At 37.4% G+C, this 19,773-nt stretch overlaps 1 protein-coding gene across 2 annotated transcripts in view; it reads right to left on the reverse strand.

Annotated features, from left to right (window-relative positions):
* glra3 (glycine receptor, alpha 3) overlaps positions 1-19,773 on the reverse strand; it is a 53,271-nt gene that overhangs the window by 9,576 nt on the left and 23,922 nt on the right. For both annotated transcript variants that reach the window (XM_084392580.1, XM_084392581.1), the window contains exons 3-6: positions 18,843-18,910; positions 12,925-13,148; positions 11,987-12,069; positions 7,887-8,024 (exon numbers count right to left, since the gene is read on the reverse strand). In XM_084392580.1, the coding sequence (XP_084248706.1) occupies positions 7,887-8,024; positions 11,987-12,069; positions 12,925-13,148; positions 18,843-18,910 (513 nt within the window). The remainder of the gene's footprint in view (positions 1-7,886; positions 8,025-11,986; positions 12,070-12,924; positions 13,149-18,842; positions 18,911-19,773) is intronic.

Here is a 19,773-nt window from a genome sequence, read left to right on the forward strand (position 1 = left end):
CTGAAAGTGTACTATTTATTTACATTTAAAAGCAGATATATGTTTCATATGTGCTTGTGGAACAATTGTAGACAGCCATTACAGACGGTTATATTTATGCACATAATCCGCATGAAAGGTAGAGAGCACCTACTTAAAACGCCTGAGAGCTTTCAGCTGCAGTCTGTTTTTTTTATTTATTTTTTTGTTCTCTGCAACTGAGCCTTTTCCTCTCTCAAAACAAATTTCTGCAAGGCTTGTCTTTACTGAAAAGCAGGGAGACGGCTTTCACTTTTTCTGTCTCTTTTGTTCCAAACTCCCGCAGAGATTTTTGCTTGGTAATATTCCAGACTGTCCTACTCTCTAACCAGAGTGCACTTGGGGGGGGGGGGGGTATTCTTCACTCTAAAAATACACTTAAAAAAGTCAATACATGAATGAAAAATCTGTAAACCTAAATGTAAATGTAAAGAATCACATAATGAATGCTTGCTTAAAACTATACATGTGCCTAAACAAGTAATTGCTTCTAAAGAGTATATTTGACACAGAAATGCTCTCTCTGGAATGTAACCTGCTCACTCTCACACAAACACACACTTCTAGTCTCCTCTGCAGTTTGGGTGGTTGGAGCTGTCAACACTGTGGTTGAGGTGAACTAAGAATAAAGCACCTGAGAGACTAAGGGAGAGAGGTGAGAGAAACAACAACAGGAGGAAGAGGGAAGGGAAAGGAACAAAAACCAGGATACAGTCTGTGTTATGGAGCCTGACAGCACCTAACGTTCCCATGACGGAAGTGGGATGTGCTGCAGGCTCAGGAAAGAACTCAACAGAATAAATCATCCAGATTACAATGGATTGGGGTAAAAAACGATTGGACAACCACAGAAGTGTAATTTCTCCCATATTTTCCATAATTTATCTTATTTCAGGGATCGGGATAAGTAATATTTAAAAATTAATTAGTGGAAAAAATATGCTACTAGGGTATGCTACTAACATAATATGAACATCAGTGGGCTCTATAATCCATTTACCTCCCCGTTTTTTCAGCCATAATGTCAACCATACAAAGAAAAATAGCTAGAGCAGAGAGGAAGGATAATGCTATGTGTCCTCATCATGAGCATTAAAGGTTGTATCAGCGATTTCAGGCCCAAAAAAGGCCCAAACATAAATGATCACATTCATCTAATCTTTCCTAACGATCTGCTAGCTGCCCGCCCCATAAGCAGGCCGTAAAAAAAAAGGCGTCTCTGTAGGCAGCCTAGGCTCTGAGAAAAACAATTGGTTTCACCAACCACTCAGAACCAACCACCTTGCAAAACCTCACAACACCCTCCCCGTGTCGGTGATTGGTTGGAACACTATTTATTTTGGGTTTTGAATGGTTGGTGAAACCAACTGTTTTTGTGTGCAGATCTCAGAGCCGAGGCTGCCTACAGAGAAGCAGTTTTTTGACGGCCTTCTTATGGGGCGGGCAGCTAGCGGATCGTTAGGAAAGATTAGATGAATGTGATCATTTATGTTTGGGCCTTTTTTGGGCCTGAAATCGCTGATACAACCTTTAACAGTTAATGTTAATCAATACTGAGTGTCTTTAGCAGTAGTCATAATAACAAGCTCAGTTTTGTTTTCTAGTAGAATTTGTTTACCCTAGTGTGAGAGAGATTATGGTCATTGATAGATTTGTTTTCATACATAAGCAATTGAATTTCATGTACAGATGTAACAATATCATGATTATTGTTGCTTGGTGATTTAAATAAATCCTCAAGGTCATGTTTTCAAGGTGGCTAGTATGAGGTTATGATGAATTGTATGAATGATTTCTAATAGCGTTGGAAATGTAAAGTCTGTACTGTATGCCATAATTTTCCATTAACGTGTGCGTAAACCCACATTGTGGCTGTCATGGAGTTTCATAATTTCAGATGCATTGCATAATGTTAAGGCATTCATTAGTTTATGCATTCTGTGGAAATCAAATCCACGGTCTTGGCATTGTTAGCGTCATACTTAACTGTTTGAGCTAAGAAATTGTTGGAAATTATTTATTAATTTATTTTGTACAATTAAATGTATCAAAGTTATGATATTTAAATATGATATATGATATAGAAATTGATAAGGAATTATGCTCACCAGGCTTGCATTATTTGATAAAAAATACAGTAAAAACAATAATATTGTGAAATATTATTATAATTTAAAATAACTAAAATAATTTGTTTATTTTAATATACACTCACCTAAAGGATTATTAGGAACACCATACTAATACTGTGTTTGACCCCCTTTCGCCTTCAGAACTGCCTTAATTCTACGTGGCATTGATTCAACAAGGTGCTGAAAGCATTCTTTAGAAATGTTGGCCCATATTGATAGGATAGCATCTTGCAGATGATGGAGATTTGTGGGATGCACATCCAGGGCACGAAGCTCCCGTTCCACCACATCCCAAAGATGCTCTATTGGGTTGAGATCTGGTGACTGTGGGGGCCATTTTAGTACAGTGAACTCATTGTCATGTTCAAGAAACCAATTTGAAATGATTCGAGCTTTGTGACATGGTGCATTATCCTGCTGGAAGTAGCCATCAGAGGATGGGTACATGGTGGTCATAAAGGGATGGACATGGTCAGAAACAATGCTCAGGTAGGCCGTGGCATTTAAACGATGCCCAATTGGCACTGGGGCCTAAAGTGTGCCAAGAAAACATCCCCCACACCATTACACCACCAGCCTGCACAGTGGTAACAAGGCATGATGGATCCATGTTCTCATTCTGTTTACGCCAAATTCTGACTCTACCATCTGAATGTCTCAACAGAAATCGAGACTCATCAGACCAGGCAACATTTTTCCAGTCTTCAACTGTCCAATTTTGGTGAGCTCGTGCAAATTGTAGCCTCTTTTTCCTATTTGTAGTGGAGATGAGTGGTACCCGGTGGGGTCTTCTGCTGTTGTAGCCCATCTGCCTCAAGGTTGTGCGTGTTGTGGCTTCACAAATGCTTTGCTGCATACCTCGGTTGTAACGAGTGGTTATTTCAGTCAAAGTTGCTCTTCTATCAGCTTGAATCAGTCGGCCCATTCTCCTCTGACCTCTAGCATCAACAAGGCATTTTCGGCCACAGGACTGCCGCATACTGGATGTTTTTCCCTTTTCACACCATTCTTTGTAAACCCTAGAAATGGTTGTGCGTGAAAATCCCAGTAACTGAGCAGATTGTGAAATACTCAGACCGGCCCGTCTGGCACCAACAACCATGCCACGCTCAAAATTGCTTAAATCACCTTTCTTTCCCATTCTGACATTCAGTTTGGAGTTCAGGAGATTGTCTTGACCAGGACCACACCCCTAAATGCATTGAAGCAACTGCCATGTGATTGGTTGATTAGATAATTGCATTGATGAGAAATTGAACAGGTGTTCCTAATAATCCTTTAGGTGAGTGTATGTTAAAATGTATTTTATTCCTGTGATGGCAAAGCTGAATTTTCCGCAGCAATTACTTCAGTCTTCAGTGTCACATGATCCTTCAGAAATCTTTTGAAAATGCTGATTCAGTGCTCAAGAAACATTTATTATTAATTATCAATGTTTGAAAACAGTAGTGCTGCTTAATATTTTTGTGGAAACCATGACTGATTTTTTTTAGGATTATTCGATGAATAGAAAGTTCAGGACTACAGTACCTGCAGAAAACAATCCTTATTTATGGAGCTCAGGCAGAGATACATTTTTTAGTACACTGCTTAATTTACATACTGAGGAAACCCAAAGGATCCTCAATCCTTTCACTGGTTGGCTTGTTCTGCATTAGCTCAGGGATGAAAACCCGCTGTGACATCACTAAAGCTGTGCCATGTGGTTATTTCACATCCCTCATGACTCAACTGATGGAACATGCAGCTCTGAGCAAATGTATGAGTGGGCTGAACTACATGACAGAGAAGGAAATGTGTGAGCAATCATGCAGAAGACCCTGTGTCCATCCTGTCACACTGGAGAGGGGAGATCACATTTAAAGTGTTAATGAACCGATGGTGGAAGTAAAACGTCATTGTGGTGTTTAAAGGCTAATGTGATTTTTAGCATCTAATGTGCCCCCTGTACCTGTTGGTATAGGTCAACTGGGACTGGTTGTATGAGCAATAAGATTGTAAAAAGGCCTTTGGGTGTTGTACATTTATCGTCTTAGCAACTAAGAATAACGAAGCGAGACGTTGCTTCGATTTAGACGTTTAATGAAAAAAACAAGAGTAAATACAGCGTGTGCTTGTTCAGCAAATCATTAACAAGATGGCTGTTGCCAAATCCCCAGAACCATCAACAAACCTTCATGTGAATCACGTGACTTTCACCATTGCTCAATGCATCTTGGGTAATGAAGTCAATTCACAAATCATGATGACACATAGTTTGTTTTTAACCACATATGTATCTGACACATGAACTGTTAATCTTAGTTTTGTGTATTAACTGTCGGTATTAATGTTAACTTATTAATTTTAACTTATTAATCTTAATAAAACTTTCGTAACTATTCTTTTAAATAGTCTTCTAACAAATAAATTCTCAACATTGGGTAAATTTCAAGGGTTGTAAGTCTACAACTCCAACTCCATAAGGAAAGCATGCTTGCAAAGAAATGTCTACAGGCATAAAAGGGGCATTGATTATTACTCAGTATGCTTATCTCACAGACACCAGTCTTATTTTGCCACGTACAATACCAGCATGTTCAGAAAGTGTAGTATATTTTCACAATGTGACATCTGTGGATTGTCAGTGACTTGAAAGATGCAATAGATCAAGTACTGAATTATTGATTCCTTACTATAAAAATGCAACAGGCAGTTGGACACTAAGTGGTGTTCAACCAATCAGAGGCGCCTGCAGCGGATATGTTAAGAGATCAATATATTGTATACAGGTCGGTTTGAATGAATCGTAAAATTGATCTATTCAGTTTGATTGTACAAGCCAAACTGAGCCAACATCCTACTAAACTCTACTTGTGATACCCCAGAATGCACAAATTGTAGTATTACTGCAATGATTTTTACAAATTTAAGCATTTGGAAACTGTGATAAGAGAGTTCCACTCTTTCCTAATTCCTAATGCTGGTAGAGGGTTATTTATTGTATATTTGTATATGTCTCAGGGTATCCTTGTTATGATGCTCTACCAACCAAGGAGCGCTCAAAAAGAGGTCTTGAAAAAGGTGAAAGACCCCTAATGTAAAATATTGTGGGGCACTATTAAAGCCAGAGGCTAAATCACTGCTCTGTGAGAGAAAGTCACGGTTTTGTCAGCTCTGATTACATTACTTAATTAGTCTGCTCTGATAGGACATTTTGACAACATTTCAGCACCCTGCTGTGTCATTAAATTAACACAACAGCTGAGTTGAGTTTACCATGCCTTCTTAGAAGTCTTCTTGTAGCCTACCTTCTTGGTACAGTTCTTGTTTGCAGACTTAATCGCAGTTGTATTAAAAAAGATAAACAAAGCATTGTAAAATAACTGCCAGAGAGAGAGAGAGAGAGAGAGAGAGAGAGAGAGAGAGAGAGAGAGAGAGAGAGAGAGAGAGAGATAGAGAGAGAGAGAGAGAGAGAGAGAGAGAGAGAGAGAGAGAGAGAGAGAGAGAGAGAGAGAGAAAGAAACAAGAAAATATAAAATGGGTTTAAATATTATGAAATATAACAGAATAAAGTAAAAATCCAATCCGACCTCGGTAGATGGTAATAGCTTTTGGACTTTAAGCTCATGATGTAAGTAAAACTGAAACAACGTGAATGACATGGTACATGTTTATAATAAAAAATATTTTGATGTTAATAGCTCTAAATTGCACAAAACATATGCATTACACAGTCCTAATATATATATATATATATATATATATATAAATTATTTATATAAATTAATATATATATATTTAGATGAATTTATATCTGATCAGTTTGGGGTCTATTGATCTCTGGTGAGTGATTTTTCTTCTCTACTTTTTCTAAACATACTTTTGCAGTGTGGAATATGCATAGAGGAAGTCTTATTCACACTGTAAACCCTCCCAAATCAAAAATTTCAAGTGACCGATAACATCTAAATTTTTCAATTGGCCCAAGTGAAATTCTTGTTGCAATAGACCTTATGTAGCTCCGCCCCTTTTCAGCGCTGCGCTCATTGTCCTTTGACTTCCGGTCTGTATTTTCACAGCGATTTGCGTGTTTATTAATGAACGGCTCGTTTTAAAATCTTCCCGGTCGATTTACATTTGTTAAGTCATCTGCTTTAAACATTACAGTCCTCATGATAACTTTCGTTAACTTTACATTAAGTAAATCCACTTAAAAAGCGAATTACTCCTGGACAGAAATGCCATATAAATATACAGAGCGACCGCAAAACGGAAGTTAAAAGACAATATTCCAAAGATGGCGGCGCCCTTGTTTCTCTGGTGCATAAGGTCTATAGCCTGCTAACATTGGCTCAATGAGAAATAATACGTCAGACTAATTGAAAAATGTAGATGTTATCGGTCACTTGAAATTTTTGACTTGGGGATGTGATTTTTTTTTTACAGTGCATAAATATATATTTAATTCCCTAAGTGATTTGCAATTATCTTTTACCTTTTATTTGGACAGTCAACTGTCAACTCAATCAATACCAATATGCATTTGTGAGCAAATATTGATTTAATTACTGAGTTAGAAATTTGTGAATAATGACATGTAGCTCCCTATAGACCTTAGCTCCGCCCCTTTTCAGCGCTGCGTTTGTTGTGTTCTGTATTCCGCTTTGTATTTCCACAGCAGGAAGGTCGACTGACATTGACAACTGCTTCAAACATTACAAGGCACGGCAACTTTCGTCAATAACTCTACAATAAGTAAATCCACTTGACCAGCTAATTACTCTTCGTCAGCGATGCCTTATTTTGTATACAGAGCTAACACAAAAAACAAAAGTTAAAACACAAAATTATCAAGATGGCTGCATGCTTGTTTCTCTGGTGCATGAGGTCTATAGAAGCATACAGTGCCCCGAACACAACTGTCAAGAGATTTCCTGTCCAAAAAAAAAAGACCTTTGAATTTCAGTGTTCTTACAGTACCCTCCGATTCTATATTTCTTTTCTTTTTTCCCTGCGGTTTTCCATTTCTCTTGCCTCTCAAGTCTTTTAAGGGGTGATCTCTCTCTCATTTTGTCCTCACAAAATTGTTTGAGGCAATCTGACCTTGACCCACCAGCATCTGTCATTCATCCTGTCTGAAAGTCCCTCTGAGGCAAAACACACAGGGAGGCAAAAGGCCAGCATACACCTCTTCCCTCGGTATTGTGTGGTCTTCCGGTGTACTACTGATATAACTGTAATATGTTTCAAACACAGGCAGAATTAAAAGTAAGAGTGCTGAATAATTATTTCAATTACATCTGACAAGGCTAATGAGAGCCTTGGACATATTTGACAGGATGATGGGTAAAATAGAGATACGTACAATTCTGCAATGCACTGACGATACGAGCTTACAAGCTTATCCTGATTTTGTCTGTTTTTTAAAGATCTTTCCTAGAAATCCTTAGAAGTCTTTATAACATAGTGTTTTAACTAGTTTTGCTGTTATTTTGTTTGTTTTAAAGATAACTTTCTCTAAATTGCAGATTTGGGTTTGTTTCAAGGACACTAAGCCGAATGTGTTACATAAAATACTGGGCATTGACTTTGTTAACTGACACAATTAGCAAGTCTCAGGCAGTGAACTGCAAATCCAAAAAGTTATACATTTTCCTGTTCATCCTGTGTCATGTTAATAATATACTGTATGTTGCTGAGCATTTGCAGTTGATCAGTTTCAATTTTGTTTGTGTGACATGTTTTGAAAATTACCTGTGTTGTAGTGCTTGGTGCAGTATCTTAAATCAGACTCATCCTTGAGGATGAACTGTGGGAGGGTCAGTCCGTCGGCCACCTGCACAGGTCCCTTCTCTTGCCACTCAAAGATCAGGTCATTCATTGTGTAGCCAACTAGGAGAAATACCAAGAGATAACTTTTAGCACATTTTAGCCATGTGGACCTTGAATGCAACTTCTAAAACACAAAAATGTAATATTCTTACATTTGATAATTAAGTTCTATGATTATTGTTGGGACAAAATGATCAGTGCCCTAGTTGCCTAGTTCTGGCCTTTTAGTGAATTTTGCCGCTTTGAAGCAAAATAACTTACAGCGGAACTCAGCTTCGCACTATAGGGACTCTGCGTCTCAGGTATAAGGACTAGAGAGAGCAACCTCTTATTCACAAAATAAGATTCCAAACACAGACATAAAGTGCAGCTTAGCCTTGCAGTGTTCAAAAGTACATAAATATTACTGTGAAAACTGCATATATATTATAAATATAATATATATATATATATATATATATATATATATATATTTTTTTTTTTTTGTGGGGTTGTTTTTTTCTGTGGTACTGCCTCACTACGCATGCACTATTCAAACTACTTATACTACAAAACAGCACAGAATAGTGCTTAAAATAATAGTTCATTTAAAAATAAAAATTCTGTCATCATTTACTCCTTCAAGTTGTTTCAAACCTGTATGAATTTCTTTTTTCTGCTAAACACAAAGGAAGATATTTTGAAGAATGTCAGTAACCAAACAGTTGATGAACCCCATTGACTTCCATAGTATTATTTTATTTTTTCCTATTATGGAAGTCAGTGGGGTCCATCAACTGTTTGGTTACTGACATTCTTCAAATATCTTCCTTTCTGTTCAGCAGATTTGAAACAACTTGAGGGTGAGTAAATGGTGACAAAATTTTCATTTTTTAAGTGAACTATTCCTTTAAGTATGCAAATTGGGATGCACCTGTTTGCATATACCTAGAAATCATTGAGAAGTGCAGTAAACTGAATCCAACCTGTCGCAAAATGGTCTGTGACTTCTCTTAATGAACAGCTACTTTTTCATTCAGTGTAAATCAAAATCAAAATAAAAAAAAATCAATCCAAAAAAAATGCAAAACATGTTGAAGATTAGCCGATAGGCTGTTTATTCATTAAATGATAAGCTGTTACCCCACAAAAGCAGTTTATTAATGTAGTGAATCCTCTTATCCACTGACATCCATTCAAATGCATTCTTTTGTCTCCTTTCCTGTGTATCACAGGGTTTTTGTGTGTGTGTGTGTGTGTGTGTGTGTGTGTGTGTGTGTGTGTGTGTGTGTGTGTGTGTGTGTGTGTGTGTGTGTGTGTGTGTGTGTGTGTGTGTGTGTGTGTGTGTGTGTGTGTGTGTGTGTGTGTGTGTGTGTGTGTGTGTGTGTGTGCAAAAGGTTAGTTCACTCAATGAAATTTCTGTCATTATAAATACTCATAATTACCTGAAGTTGTTCCAAACTCGTAAGAACTTCGGTCATCTTCGGAACACAAATTAAGATATTTTTGATGAAATATAGGTTTGTAACGACATGAGGGTAAGTAATTAATGACAGAAATGTCATTTTTGGGTGAACCATCCCTTTAAAGTGGCTTTGGTTGCAGTACAGAAGACAGGGAGGATGAATCAGACGAAAGGGCCGTTTAAGAGCTGCTCATGCAGCTGAATCGAATATTACAGTTTTTCTCAGTCGCTTTGGTGCATTTCTCACATCACTATTTACATTTGCACAACAGTTAGTTCAACCTCCACAACATTTAGTCATTTGTGTAGCAGTTTCTCATTCCTTCCAACAAACTGCAAATGCTTTTGGACATGCATCAATTGCTTTCATACAACTCTCTGCTGTTTTATAACATTATCATTTGCTTATGTCATGTCAGTCAAAATTAACTATACTTGTGAATGCTGAATAGTCATTCCATATAAAACTAATAGTCCTCATTTCATTGCTTGAGTCATTACAAAATGTTGAACTAGTTGTCAAAATCTGTCAAGCAAATTTTACACATTTAAAAAATAAAAATAAAAAAATCCTGAAAATGTCCCTAAATTGAACAATTTCTCTCAGGTGAATCTCAACTTTCACTGATGAGGAACGTCTGGATGTGCATGAATGATTACAGTACTATGTATGTAGTATGTTCAGTTCCAATATGTACTGCAGTATTGTGTACAGTTGTGCACAGCTCTACCCAAAGGGAGTTTATGTATGTTGTAAATGAGGGTGTATTTTTTCTTTTGCACAATGCTGTGAACAAATTAGAATTGCAAAGAGAATATGCAGTAAAAATGTGAAACATACATATTCAGTGTCTTGTACTCAGTTACCTCACTAAATACAGTAATGTGTAACTTTACTGTATTTTTCAAATGGCTGTGCAAATAGTATATAGTGCTGTCTTGAGCATTTTCAGGTAGTGTCACCAAGATCTGACTTTTTTGCATTGGAAAACATTTACAGAGTAAACTGTCATAATGAAAACACGACAAAGCCATTTGACTATCTTGTTCATAAACAATGGTGTCAGGACTTTTCATCTTGATGACACTGACACTTTCATTGACATGAATACTTGCTTTTGAGGAATGACTATCCATTTTGAGCAAGTGACACGCTTTTGCAGGTTATCAACTAGGTTTTGCAGTTTGTACTAATTGTTTTGAGAACTGCATTAACTGTTGTGCAAATGTAAATAGTGATGTGAGAAATGCACCAAAGCGACTGAGAAAAACTGTAAACCTGTAAACTAATTTGTATCCATAAAAAAAAAAAAAAAAAAAAAAACAACCCTAAGCTCTGGCTGAATTTTTGTTATTCCATTACTAAACTGAAAAATGGGGAAAAAGTTTCTTGTTTCTCTTTATTTATTTTTACATTGAAAATCAAATAATCAGAGGGTGCACGAACCACTGTGGAACTGATGTGATTTTTAATACAAATTTGCTGACTTAGAAATATATATTTGAACTATAGCCATACAGGCATAAAGCATGCTAACTACAGTACATACTGAAAAGGTCCAAGGCTTCATTAAGAAGACAAATCATATCACAAAGCATTAAGTAATTCACCAGCACAATATCCTCAGGGCTGCAATGTATGGTGTGATGTTTCTTGATATAGCTCGTGTCACTTTTGCTTCTCTTGGTGGTACCACTTTACTGGAGGGAAGGTGAATATGCTCATTATTCTATTCTATTCTATTCTATTCTATTCTATTCTATTCTATTCTATTCTATTCTATTCTATTCTATTCTATTCTATTCTATTCTATTCTATTCTATTCTATTGAACGAGCAAGCTATCTCAGTCTTTGTGCCAGAAACTGTCTCCTCATTTAACACTGTTGCGCATCATCAAGAGCCTTTCAATGAGCAACTCTCATAGCAACATGAACAGGGCCACTCTAAAATATGCAGTTGTGAAGACAGATTCCCCATGACATGGGGCCTTTCTTTAAAAGCCTCAAACCCAGCTCAGAGCACTCATCATGGGAGGGATCGAGGGAGATGTGGCATGTTTTCAAGTCGACAGAAAGCTCTTGGAATGAATTACCAAACACTTCGACCACTAGCTTCACTAATCTTTAACCAGGCACACAGTACTCAGACTGTAGAGAAATAGATAGATAGATAGATAGATAGATAGATAGATAGATAGATAGATAGATAGATAGATAGATAGATAGATAGATAGATAGATAGATAGATAGATAGATAGATAGATAGATAGATAGATAGTGAGTCCTTAAGTTACTGTCTAGGATGGTGTATCTACGTGATGATTTTAAGGCAACAGGCCAGATGTCTTCAGGGTCCTTCCCACATATAATGACATCATTTAGCACGATCATGCCAGGTACACGCTAAAGCCTGACATGCTTCACATCAGATCTACTATTAACCTCATCCTGGCTACCGGCTGAAGTTACATTATCAAATGAGAAACACAGTTTGCTTTCCACACAAATCTGAACGAGGGGTGGGGGGAGTTACATAACAAGCTCTTGATGAGAGGAGGTCATACGAGATTACTCACAACTCTCCAGCTGCATTATGCACGTCTGCACATCCATGGGGAAATTCTTCAGATCCATTGGACAAGAGAGTGTCAGTGTCAATCTAAAAATTGAATGGAAAAAAGAATCGATTTTATAAATCATACACACGCCTTTTGTTTTAATAAACAGTAGAAAACATGGTAAGAAAATGCAAATGCAATTCAATGTATACATTTTCTGAATGTTTGCGAAAATCCACAGCTCAGACAAAGAAGGGAATCAAAGAGGAGGGTTTTGAGCATCCGAAGCTGCTTAAGTGGTGGAATTTCTGAACGGGGCTAAAGCAGAGGAGAGACGAGTCTGACAGCCGCAGATTGGCCATGTTTTAATTACACTCTTTCTCCCTCAGGGCACCACGTGAATTTCAGTCAGAGTGAATCCTCTGTCGTCTCACATCTGCTCAGCTTTCCGTCATATCTTCTCAAAAGCCTGACATAATTTACCACTCACTATTAACTCCAGCACGACCCATCAACCCTCATGCTGCCACAATAATGTTGTTTTCTTATAGCTTCACTGCAGTGATTGATGTTGAATGACATTGTTTATCCTACCATTTGTTTAGGGGTTAGTTACATTTTAGAGTTCAAGGGGAATTTATATTAAATGACTCAAATCTGTGACAGCTGAGATATTGCATTACTATGGATTGTAGACTGATATTTTCAGAAGCTAGTGCAGCAGTTATTTCAAAGGCCATGGCCCTACCTACACACATTTATTTGTGAATTGTCAGTCATTGTGAAAAAGATCAACAAGAATTTATTCTAATCGTAGGCTTTGCCGAAGAAATTGTCATGACTGGTAATTGAATTTATGAGTATGTATACAACAAAGTAATTTGGGACATTTCATTTATTGATTTCAAATGCTTTCCATGACCCATGGTAATTCTGACTGTGCCGAAGAGTCTCACCTGATTGAATAGAGGACATTTCCATTTTTGAATATTCTCAAGAGCTTGTTGTCAGTGGTGACCTCGTGGAAGTGCGCTCCCTTCTCGTTGGCGAAGAACAGATCAGGCTTCCAAATGGAGTCTAACATAGAGGGATCCAGGTCCAGGGAGTCATCTGGGTACTCGCTGTAAGCTAACCGAGGGTCGTTCCACTGCTGCCGTAGGAATATATTCACTCTGTAATCCTAAGAGACGAGTAAGTGCTTAACATCAGTCAAGGCAAATAGCACAGAAGAGTTGAAACCGGCCTCTCTGCCAGTTTTAAATCAGACATAATGGGTACTTTCATGTACAAGCATGCACAGCTGCTGGAAGTTAGGAATGGAAATGAGCATCATTACTTAAAAATTGCAGTACAGTAAAACACTGTGTGAGACTTACACATTCAATGCACTGCTATTTACATTTTCACAATTATATGTGTGACATCACTCTTCTGAAAATCATGAGCAAAAACCTTCAAGGGTAAAACAAGTACCACCCAGACTACATTACATGGGCTACAAGTTTGAAAACCACCACGTTAGATACATAATTAATGATTTTGTACTGTGATAAGGTGTGTAATATCATCAGTTTGATGTTGTGACAGGCCATGGAGTTTAGCCAACTGTTACATTGCCAACAGTTAAATTAGATCAAATATCTTAGCAGTTTAGCAAAGGTTATGCCTCCAAGAGGTTACTTCTCCAAGCCAATCATTGGGCATGTCACAACTCAAACATCAATCAGATCTGTTCTGTCCTGCTGTATATGGTGTGAAACGTAACAGACAAGGAAGCAAAATGTTTTTGTTTTTTTTAAAAGATGCTGTCATGCTTTGTTGAATATGTAAAAATCTGTTAAAATATATTACATATATTTTGTATTTTGTATACATATACATATATTGACGAAGAGACATATCACAGACATGCTATTACATTTGTCTTTAGACACAGCCCACAGCCCATATTAAATTAAAGTTCTGAGGGGAAAATGTTATGCAGTTTTATATATGCCATAATTTTCATGATATTTGCCTAGAGGCCTGGCGGAATTGCATGAGTAATGAAGAAAAAAACCTTAATGAACCTCAACAATAAGCTTGCAGACAGAGTTATAATAATTTGAAACTAATAAAAGCTGAAAGAAAATGTTAAAAACGCATCCAAGTAGAGAGTGAAACTTGTGCTTTTTGACATTTTGTTCAGAATTTATAAGAATATACTATAGTCAGACTGAATTAGCCTGAAAGCGATAAGACAAGCATTCACTAATAATGAATGGAAGATGACGGCGCGTGGGTGATATAATTTGTTAGGCAGCAAGGCGGATAGAGAATTGGGCGGTTTTCATATCTCTGTATTTCTAAAAAACTCGAAGACCTTCATTAGAAGGTCCGTACGTCTGAATGCATGAGTGGTGGGATATTGAAAGGAGGTTCTGCTCATAGTTCCACATGGGAAATAGGTGCAACACAGTTAACTGTGTCAGATCCGCAACTTGTCAGCAGTCATGCAAACGTCTCAAGGCTGAGGATGGATCGTGGTGATTACCACAAACAGGAAAGCATCAGTGTTCTGCTCCACTTCCCAAAACATCTAATTGTAGTGGTTTGTTGACAGAAACATAGCTGATACTCACAGATTACAGATCACCGAATTGGCCAACATCAGATGATGAAGCATGCCTTACTTTCATTATTGATGTCACACCACTTCTTTGTCAATCTCTTGCCCATTTTGTCATCAACTTAGCAGCTAATTCTGTCCTCTGCACATTTCTTTACGGTTTGTGTGGAGGAGCTTAATTGAACCCGTGCAGCACATCTGCGAATGCTCAACCCGCTGCAGGCCTTCAGTGGCTCCATGGCAATCTCCACACATCTGCTCTATGATTGCCTACTCAAGCGGGACTCAATGGCATTGAGGGGGGAATCTGCGCTCGTGCCAACAAGCCAGCGATTTATCACATCTCCCTATGTCTGCGGCTTCTGTAACAGTCAGATAGTCCTGTCAATACATTCACTGCTTTGGTGGTGACTATTGAAACACTCAACCTGCATGTTGTCAGCATAACTGTTGGCAACTCTAAGCCTGCTTGTTGTAAGCATATGCCAAAAGGAGCAAAGGCAAAAAATAAAAATGTGGCACTTACAAGCAAAAATCAAGTTTCACATCAGTCCAGACGTGCAAAACATCTTCACGATGTGGGGATGTAATTGAAAACCTTATTTTGGTTAACCATCTTAACTCCACTAAATGAAGCTGTCGATAATCTTGAGATTATTGTTCTTATCAGCTGGTAAACAGAACTGGGCTCATCAGATCAGCACATGGACTGGCAGATGTGCCCGGATTCTGAAAAAACAAAGGGTAATCTATCTGTATGGAGACATGTTCAACAACAATCCCTTAATATGTTGTTTTGAAACAGCAACTACTTGAGGTTAGACCTTCATAACCTCATAATCGGACAATAAAAACATAATAGATTAAAGCAGTGGATCATCTGAGAATCCTTTAGATGTTTAGATGCTCTTGTCCTTTAATTTTCTTTCATTTTAGCGAACAATTTAAGTGGCATATGAAGACATATAAATGGTGTCACTTGTCATTATGAATATCAGCTGTCTGGGAACTGAGGATTGTCCAGAATAATGTTCTGTTATGGCAGTGTCTTTGTTCCTGGATGTTAGGATTATCCCATGGCCCTAATGCTGAGGGAAGGCGATCTCCAGGGGCCAGATGGTATGGACAGTGAATCTAAGAAGGGTTAATCCATATGTAACATATGGGGAAGCATATCTAGAGAGAATTCCTTTCCATGACATTTCACCCTCTTCTTCAACCTCTCCTAGTAAAGCTTATAGACAAGGACAACCAATATGAAGGATGTTGTTTATTACTGCACATTGAAACTCTCCTGAAGATGTGTAATATACCAGAAAGTTTTGAACATATCCAGATATTTATACAATTATTATAATTTTTTTTTTTTTTTTTTTTTTTTTTTTTTTAAGATGAAAAAAAGAAAAATCTTAAACTAGAAATCTAGTCTTAAACTAGAAATCTAGTTTAAGGGCGTTTTCACACCTGTATCGTTTGGAGGATTTGTTTCAGAACTCTATGGCACATATGAACATGGAAATTATGTTTGGATTAGCACCAAAAAAAATCGATCTGAAATCGCCTGAATGAGGTGGTCTCGGCCCACTTGAAAACGAACTCCGGAGTGGTTCGCTTATGGTGAGAAAGCAATCCGACCCAACGGAACAAAGACAAAGTGAAAATTTGAAACTGAAATTTGGTCGGACAAACATATTTAATGACTGTTACAAAAATAGCCACAATAAGTCCACGGAGCTATTGTCTATCCATCCTAATGGAGTGGAATCTGTATGAGAAAAAATTTAGCTGTATGAGTTACATTTTAAATGTATTTTTTAACAACTTAAGGCATCTGGACACCCCCCCTCCCCCTCAAAAAAGAAAATAAAAAAGCTCAGTTGTACCTTAGAACATAGAACAGTTTGTTGATTTGAGTAAATGGCAAGAGTCTTGTACCCGGCTTGAAGGAAGGAATATTTATGAAGAGAAGTCCACTCTGAGTGAGGGAAAGGCTTTGGCAAAAGCACATTCTCTTCAGACATAATTATTTCAGAGTGAGTGTGCCATCTCACAGTGTATAACTTATTCAGAGCAAGCAGAGGGATGAAGGTGACAAGGCACTCTATATGTGTGTGTGATGAGCATGAGCATTCACAGACAGGAATGTTGGGACACTTGTGTAAGATAAAAGCACATTTCCTTGTTCCTGTGTGTAGATCTGTGTTATAATAGGGTGAAATGCCAAATGTGGCTGTCTGCAGAGTATGGCATGACCAAATATTCAAAAAGACAAAAAATTATAATAAATAAATAAAGCGCAACATACACAGAGTTCCACACCTGGAGCCTGTTTCTATTCAACCCGTGGTTGCATATAATGTACAAACAAGATCCCTGCAGGGATGAACTGCTCAAGTAAGTACAATAACCCCTTTCTGCTACTCATTTGCTGATTCCCTGGAGGATTAAAGATATGGCAACCTGTATACAAGCAATCCAGACCCAAGTGCATCTAAAGGGTTGGATGCTTTCTTCTGCATGAACAGCTGTTTGAATTGTTGTCTCTTCTCTACTCCTGATGTGATTCACCCCAGTGGTTGTTGTTAACCCACACTGCTGTCTCCAGACTCACTTAGTCTGTCTGTCATGCTGATACTGTTCTTCTGATGTAGAAAAGTCTTGAAATATTAGTATCAAATCAGCAGATCAAAGAAGACATTTTGTCATTATACATAATGTCTTCACTGCTTCGTTATATGAAAAACATTTGTCTGCCAAAGGTAGGTTAATTCAGGTTGTGAAATTTCATGGTGCTCAAAAACGATTTAAGGAATTAAAAGGGTCCTTGATTATGATTTCACTTTTTTAACTTTAGTTAGAGTGTAATGTTGCTGTTTGAGTATAAACAACATCTGCAAAGTTACGACGCTCAAAGTTCAATGCAAAGGGAGATATTTTATTTTACAACAAATGGCTGGTAGGAACTACAATGAGCTTCTTCTCGGGTTGGTGACATCACGAACCCTAAAGTTCAGTAGCCCTGCCCACTGATTCGAGCATGACAAGTAGTAGTAGGTAAATAACAGACGTGATGCTAACAATGGATCGTGGAACTAAGTGATAAACATGCCTTTGAAGAGTGCAAAATGTTATGCAGTGCCAGGTTGTGGAAAAACACTACATTAGATTTGCAGACAGCCTAAAAAAAAAATATATATATGTGCCTTCTATATTGGATCCGAAAGGAACGGCGCAACACACTTACTGTAAGTGAGTAAAGTTTTTACTGTGTCAACATTGCTTTGTTACAGATCGTTTGATATGTATGGGTTATGTGTACATGTCTAACCAAAATCACCAGTGACTTCTGATATGTAATGATTCATGAAGGCATAAAGTCAAGATGTTTTTGTCTCAAAATCGTTTATTGTCAGTAAATCAAACTTCACATTGTTTCTCTTAGTAGGATGAAAATAACTTATTTAATCTGCGATTAAATTATATATAGAAAGCGATCAAAGAGCGCTTCTTTTTACAATTGCTGGAGCTGTCAATCAAACAGCGTGATGGACTCTTGCCAAAACTGCCATCATAATCATCAAATCTCTTATTTGCATCGTGTTTGCACTGTTAGTTATGATGAAAGCATTCGTTAGTGTGCAGAAATCGAGTTACAATGACGAGATCACTGCATTCATGCGCTCAACATGCCTGTGATCGACTACAATGCTCATTCGCTGCAACCTTTCATACCACAATCTAAATATGATGCTATAGATCTAAATATAATGCTATAATCAACAATTTTCACGATTAGTAAACCTTGAGAACTGTAATAGTAAAAATGTGCTAAAAGTTTTCAAAAGAGTTCCACATGTAATGGCCACTGGTGTTGCTAATAACAAGGGTTTCTGAATTCTACATTTAGCTACTTTAAGGGGAGGATTTCAAGGGCTGAAACAAAAGACAAAGGGTTAATTCCTAGGAGACTGGTGATGGAAGCAAGTTTGTGTCCCCTCTGACATTCAGCCACTGGACACTTCCTGACAGTGTCCTACAGTCTTTCTCACAATCTGGATTTAGATGTAATACAACATGAACGCAAGCAGGAAACGTTTCCTCCATACAAAACACACTCTTTTAGTGACTATTAGTGCATTAATTACACCCTGTAGAAACAATCATCACAGTGCTAATATAATTGCTCTGATTTATAATGTGTAAACACCACCATGGGGCATTTGTGCATGAAAACTCATGCACGATCGCTGGATTCTGAATACATACCATAGTTGTCTCTGCAATGGAGCCGAAACTGTTAATGAATATGTTGCATGATACATTCACAGGCGGACCTGTAAAAAAGTAAAGTGAAATCAGTCATGATACACCACAACCTCTACAAAGACTTTTAAAAGTGTCATTGGTTAATCAAGGTTGTTATACATGTGCAAGTATTTAATACTTCAATTAATATAACTGTTTATACTTTTGTTTTTTTTCAATTTCTTATTAAATGGTATTATCCAGCTTTATCTCTTTTGCATATTCTTTGCTCCAGAGAATAATTGTTAATTCAAGATCAAGAAAAACATTTGGTTCCACTTTATGCACTGACAATTAAATTAATCATGTTTTTACGGTGTACTTATATTTAACAAATACCTGCATGTAATTACAGATGTAATTAATTTCTGTAATTACATCTATAATTACACAGTTGATGTCTTGATATGTACAATGAACTCAGGGGATAAATTTACTGCTTTATTATGCATCTGTTTGAAACACAGCAAAGTCAGGTTCCTGTCATTGAGCGTTGCCTCTCTTTTTCTTTTTTCTTTTTTTACTTTTCAAACTCCCTTTACTTGACATTTATGAATTAGTGGCTTCTGTAAATGAGCTTCTGAGGGGAAGTCTTTTGCCAGTTTAATAATTTAATAAAGCTCAGGCTGATTTATGGTTTGAGATCATTTGGGTTCATGGCCATTGGGTAACAGCATGGGAGAATGTATTCAGGGTCACAGCAGAAACATTTAGAAGCAATAAGAAACCAGGAGCTGCTCAGTATTATTACATAATCATTTCAGCATGAAACGGAATATAGTCACATCTGCTTCAGCTTTGTACCACATGAAAGATACATCTCATATAGACACCAATGATCATTATAACTAATGGTTTTAAAGATATCAAATCAAAAACAAGAAATGGTGGC

This window comes from Rutilus rutilus (genome assembly GCF_951802725.1).
Source record: "Rutilus rutilus genome assembly, chromosome: 2".
Classification (NCBI taxonomy): domain Eukaryota; kingdom Metazoa; phylum Chordata; class Actinopteri; order Cypriniformes; family Leuciscidae; genus Rutilus; species Rutilus rutilus.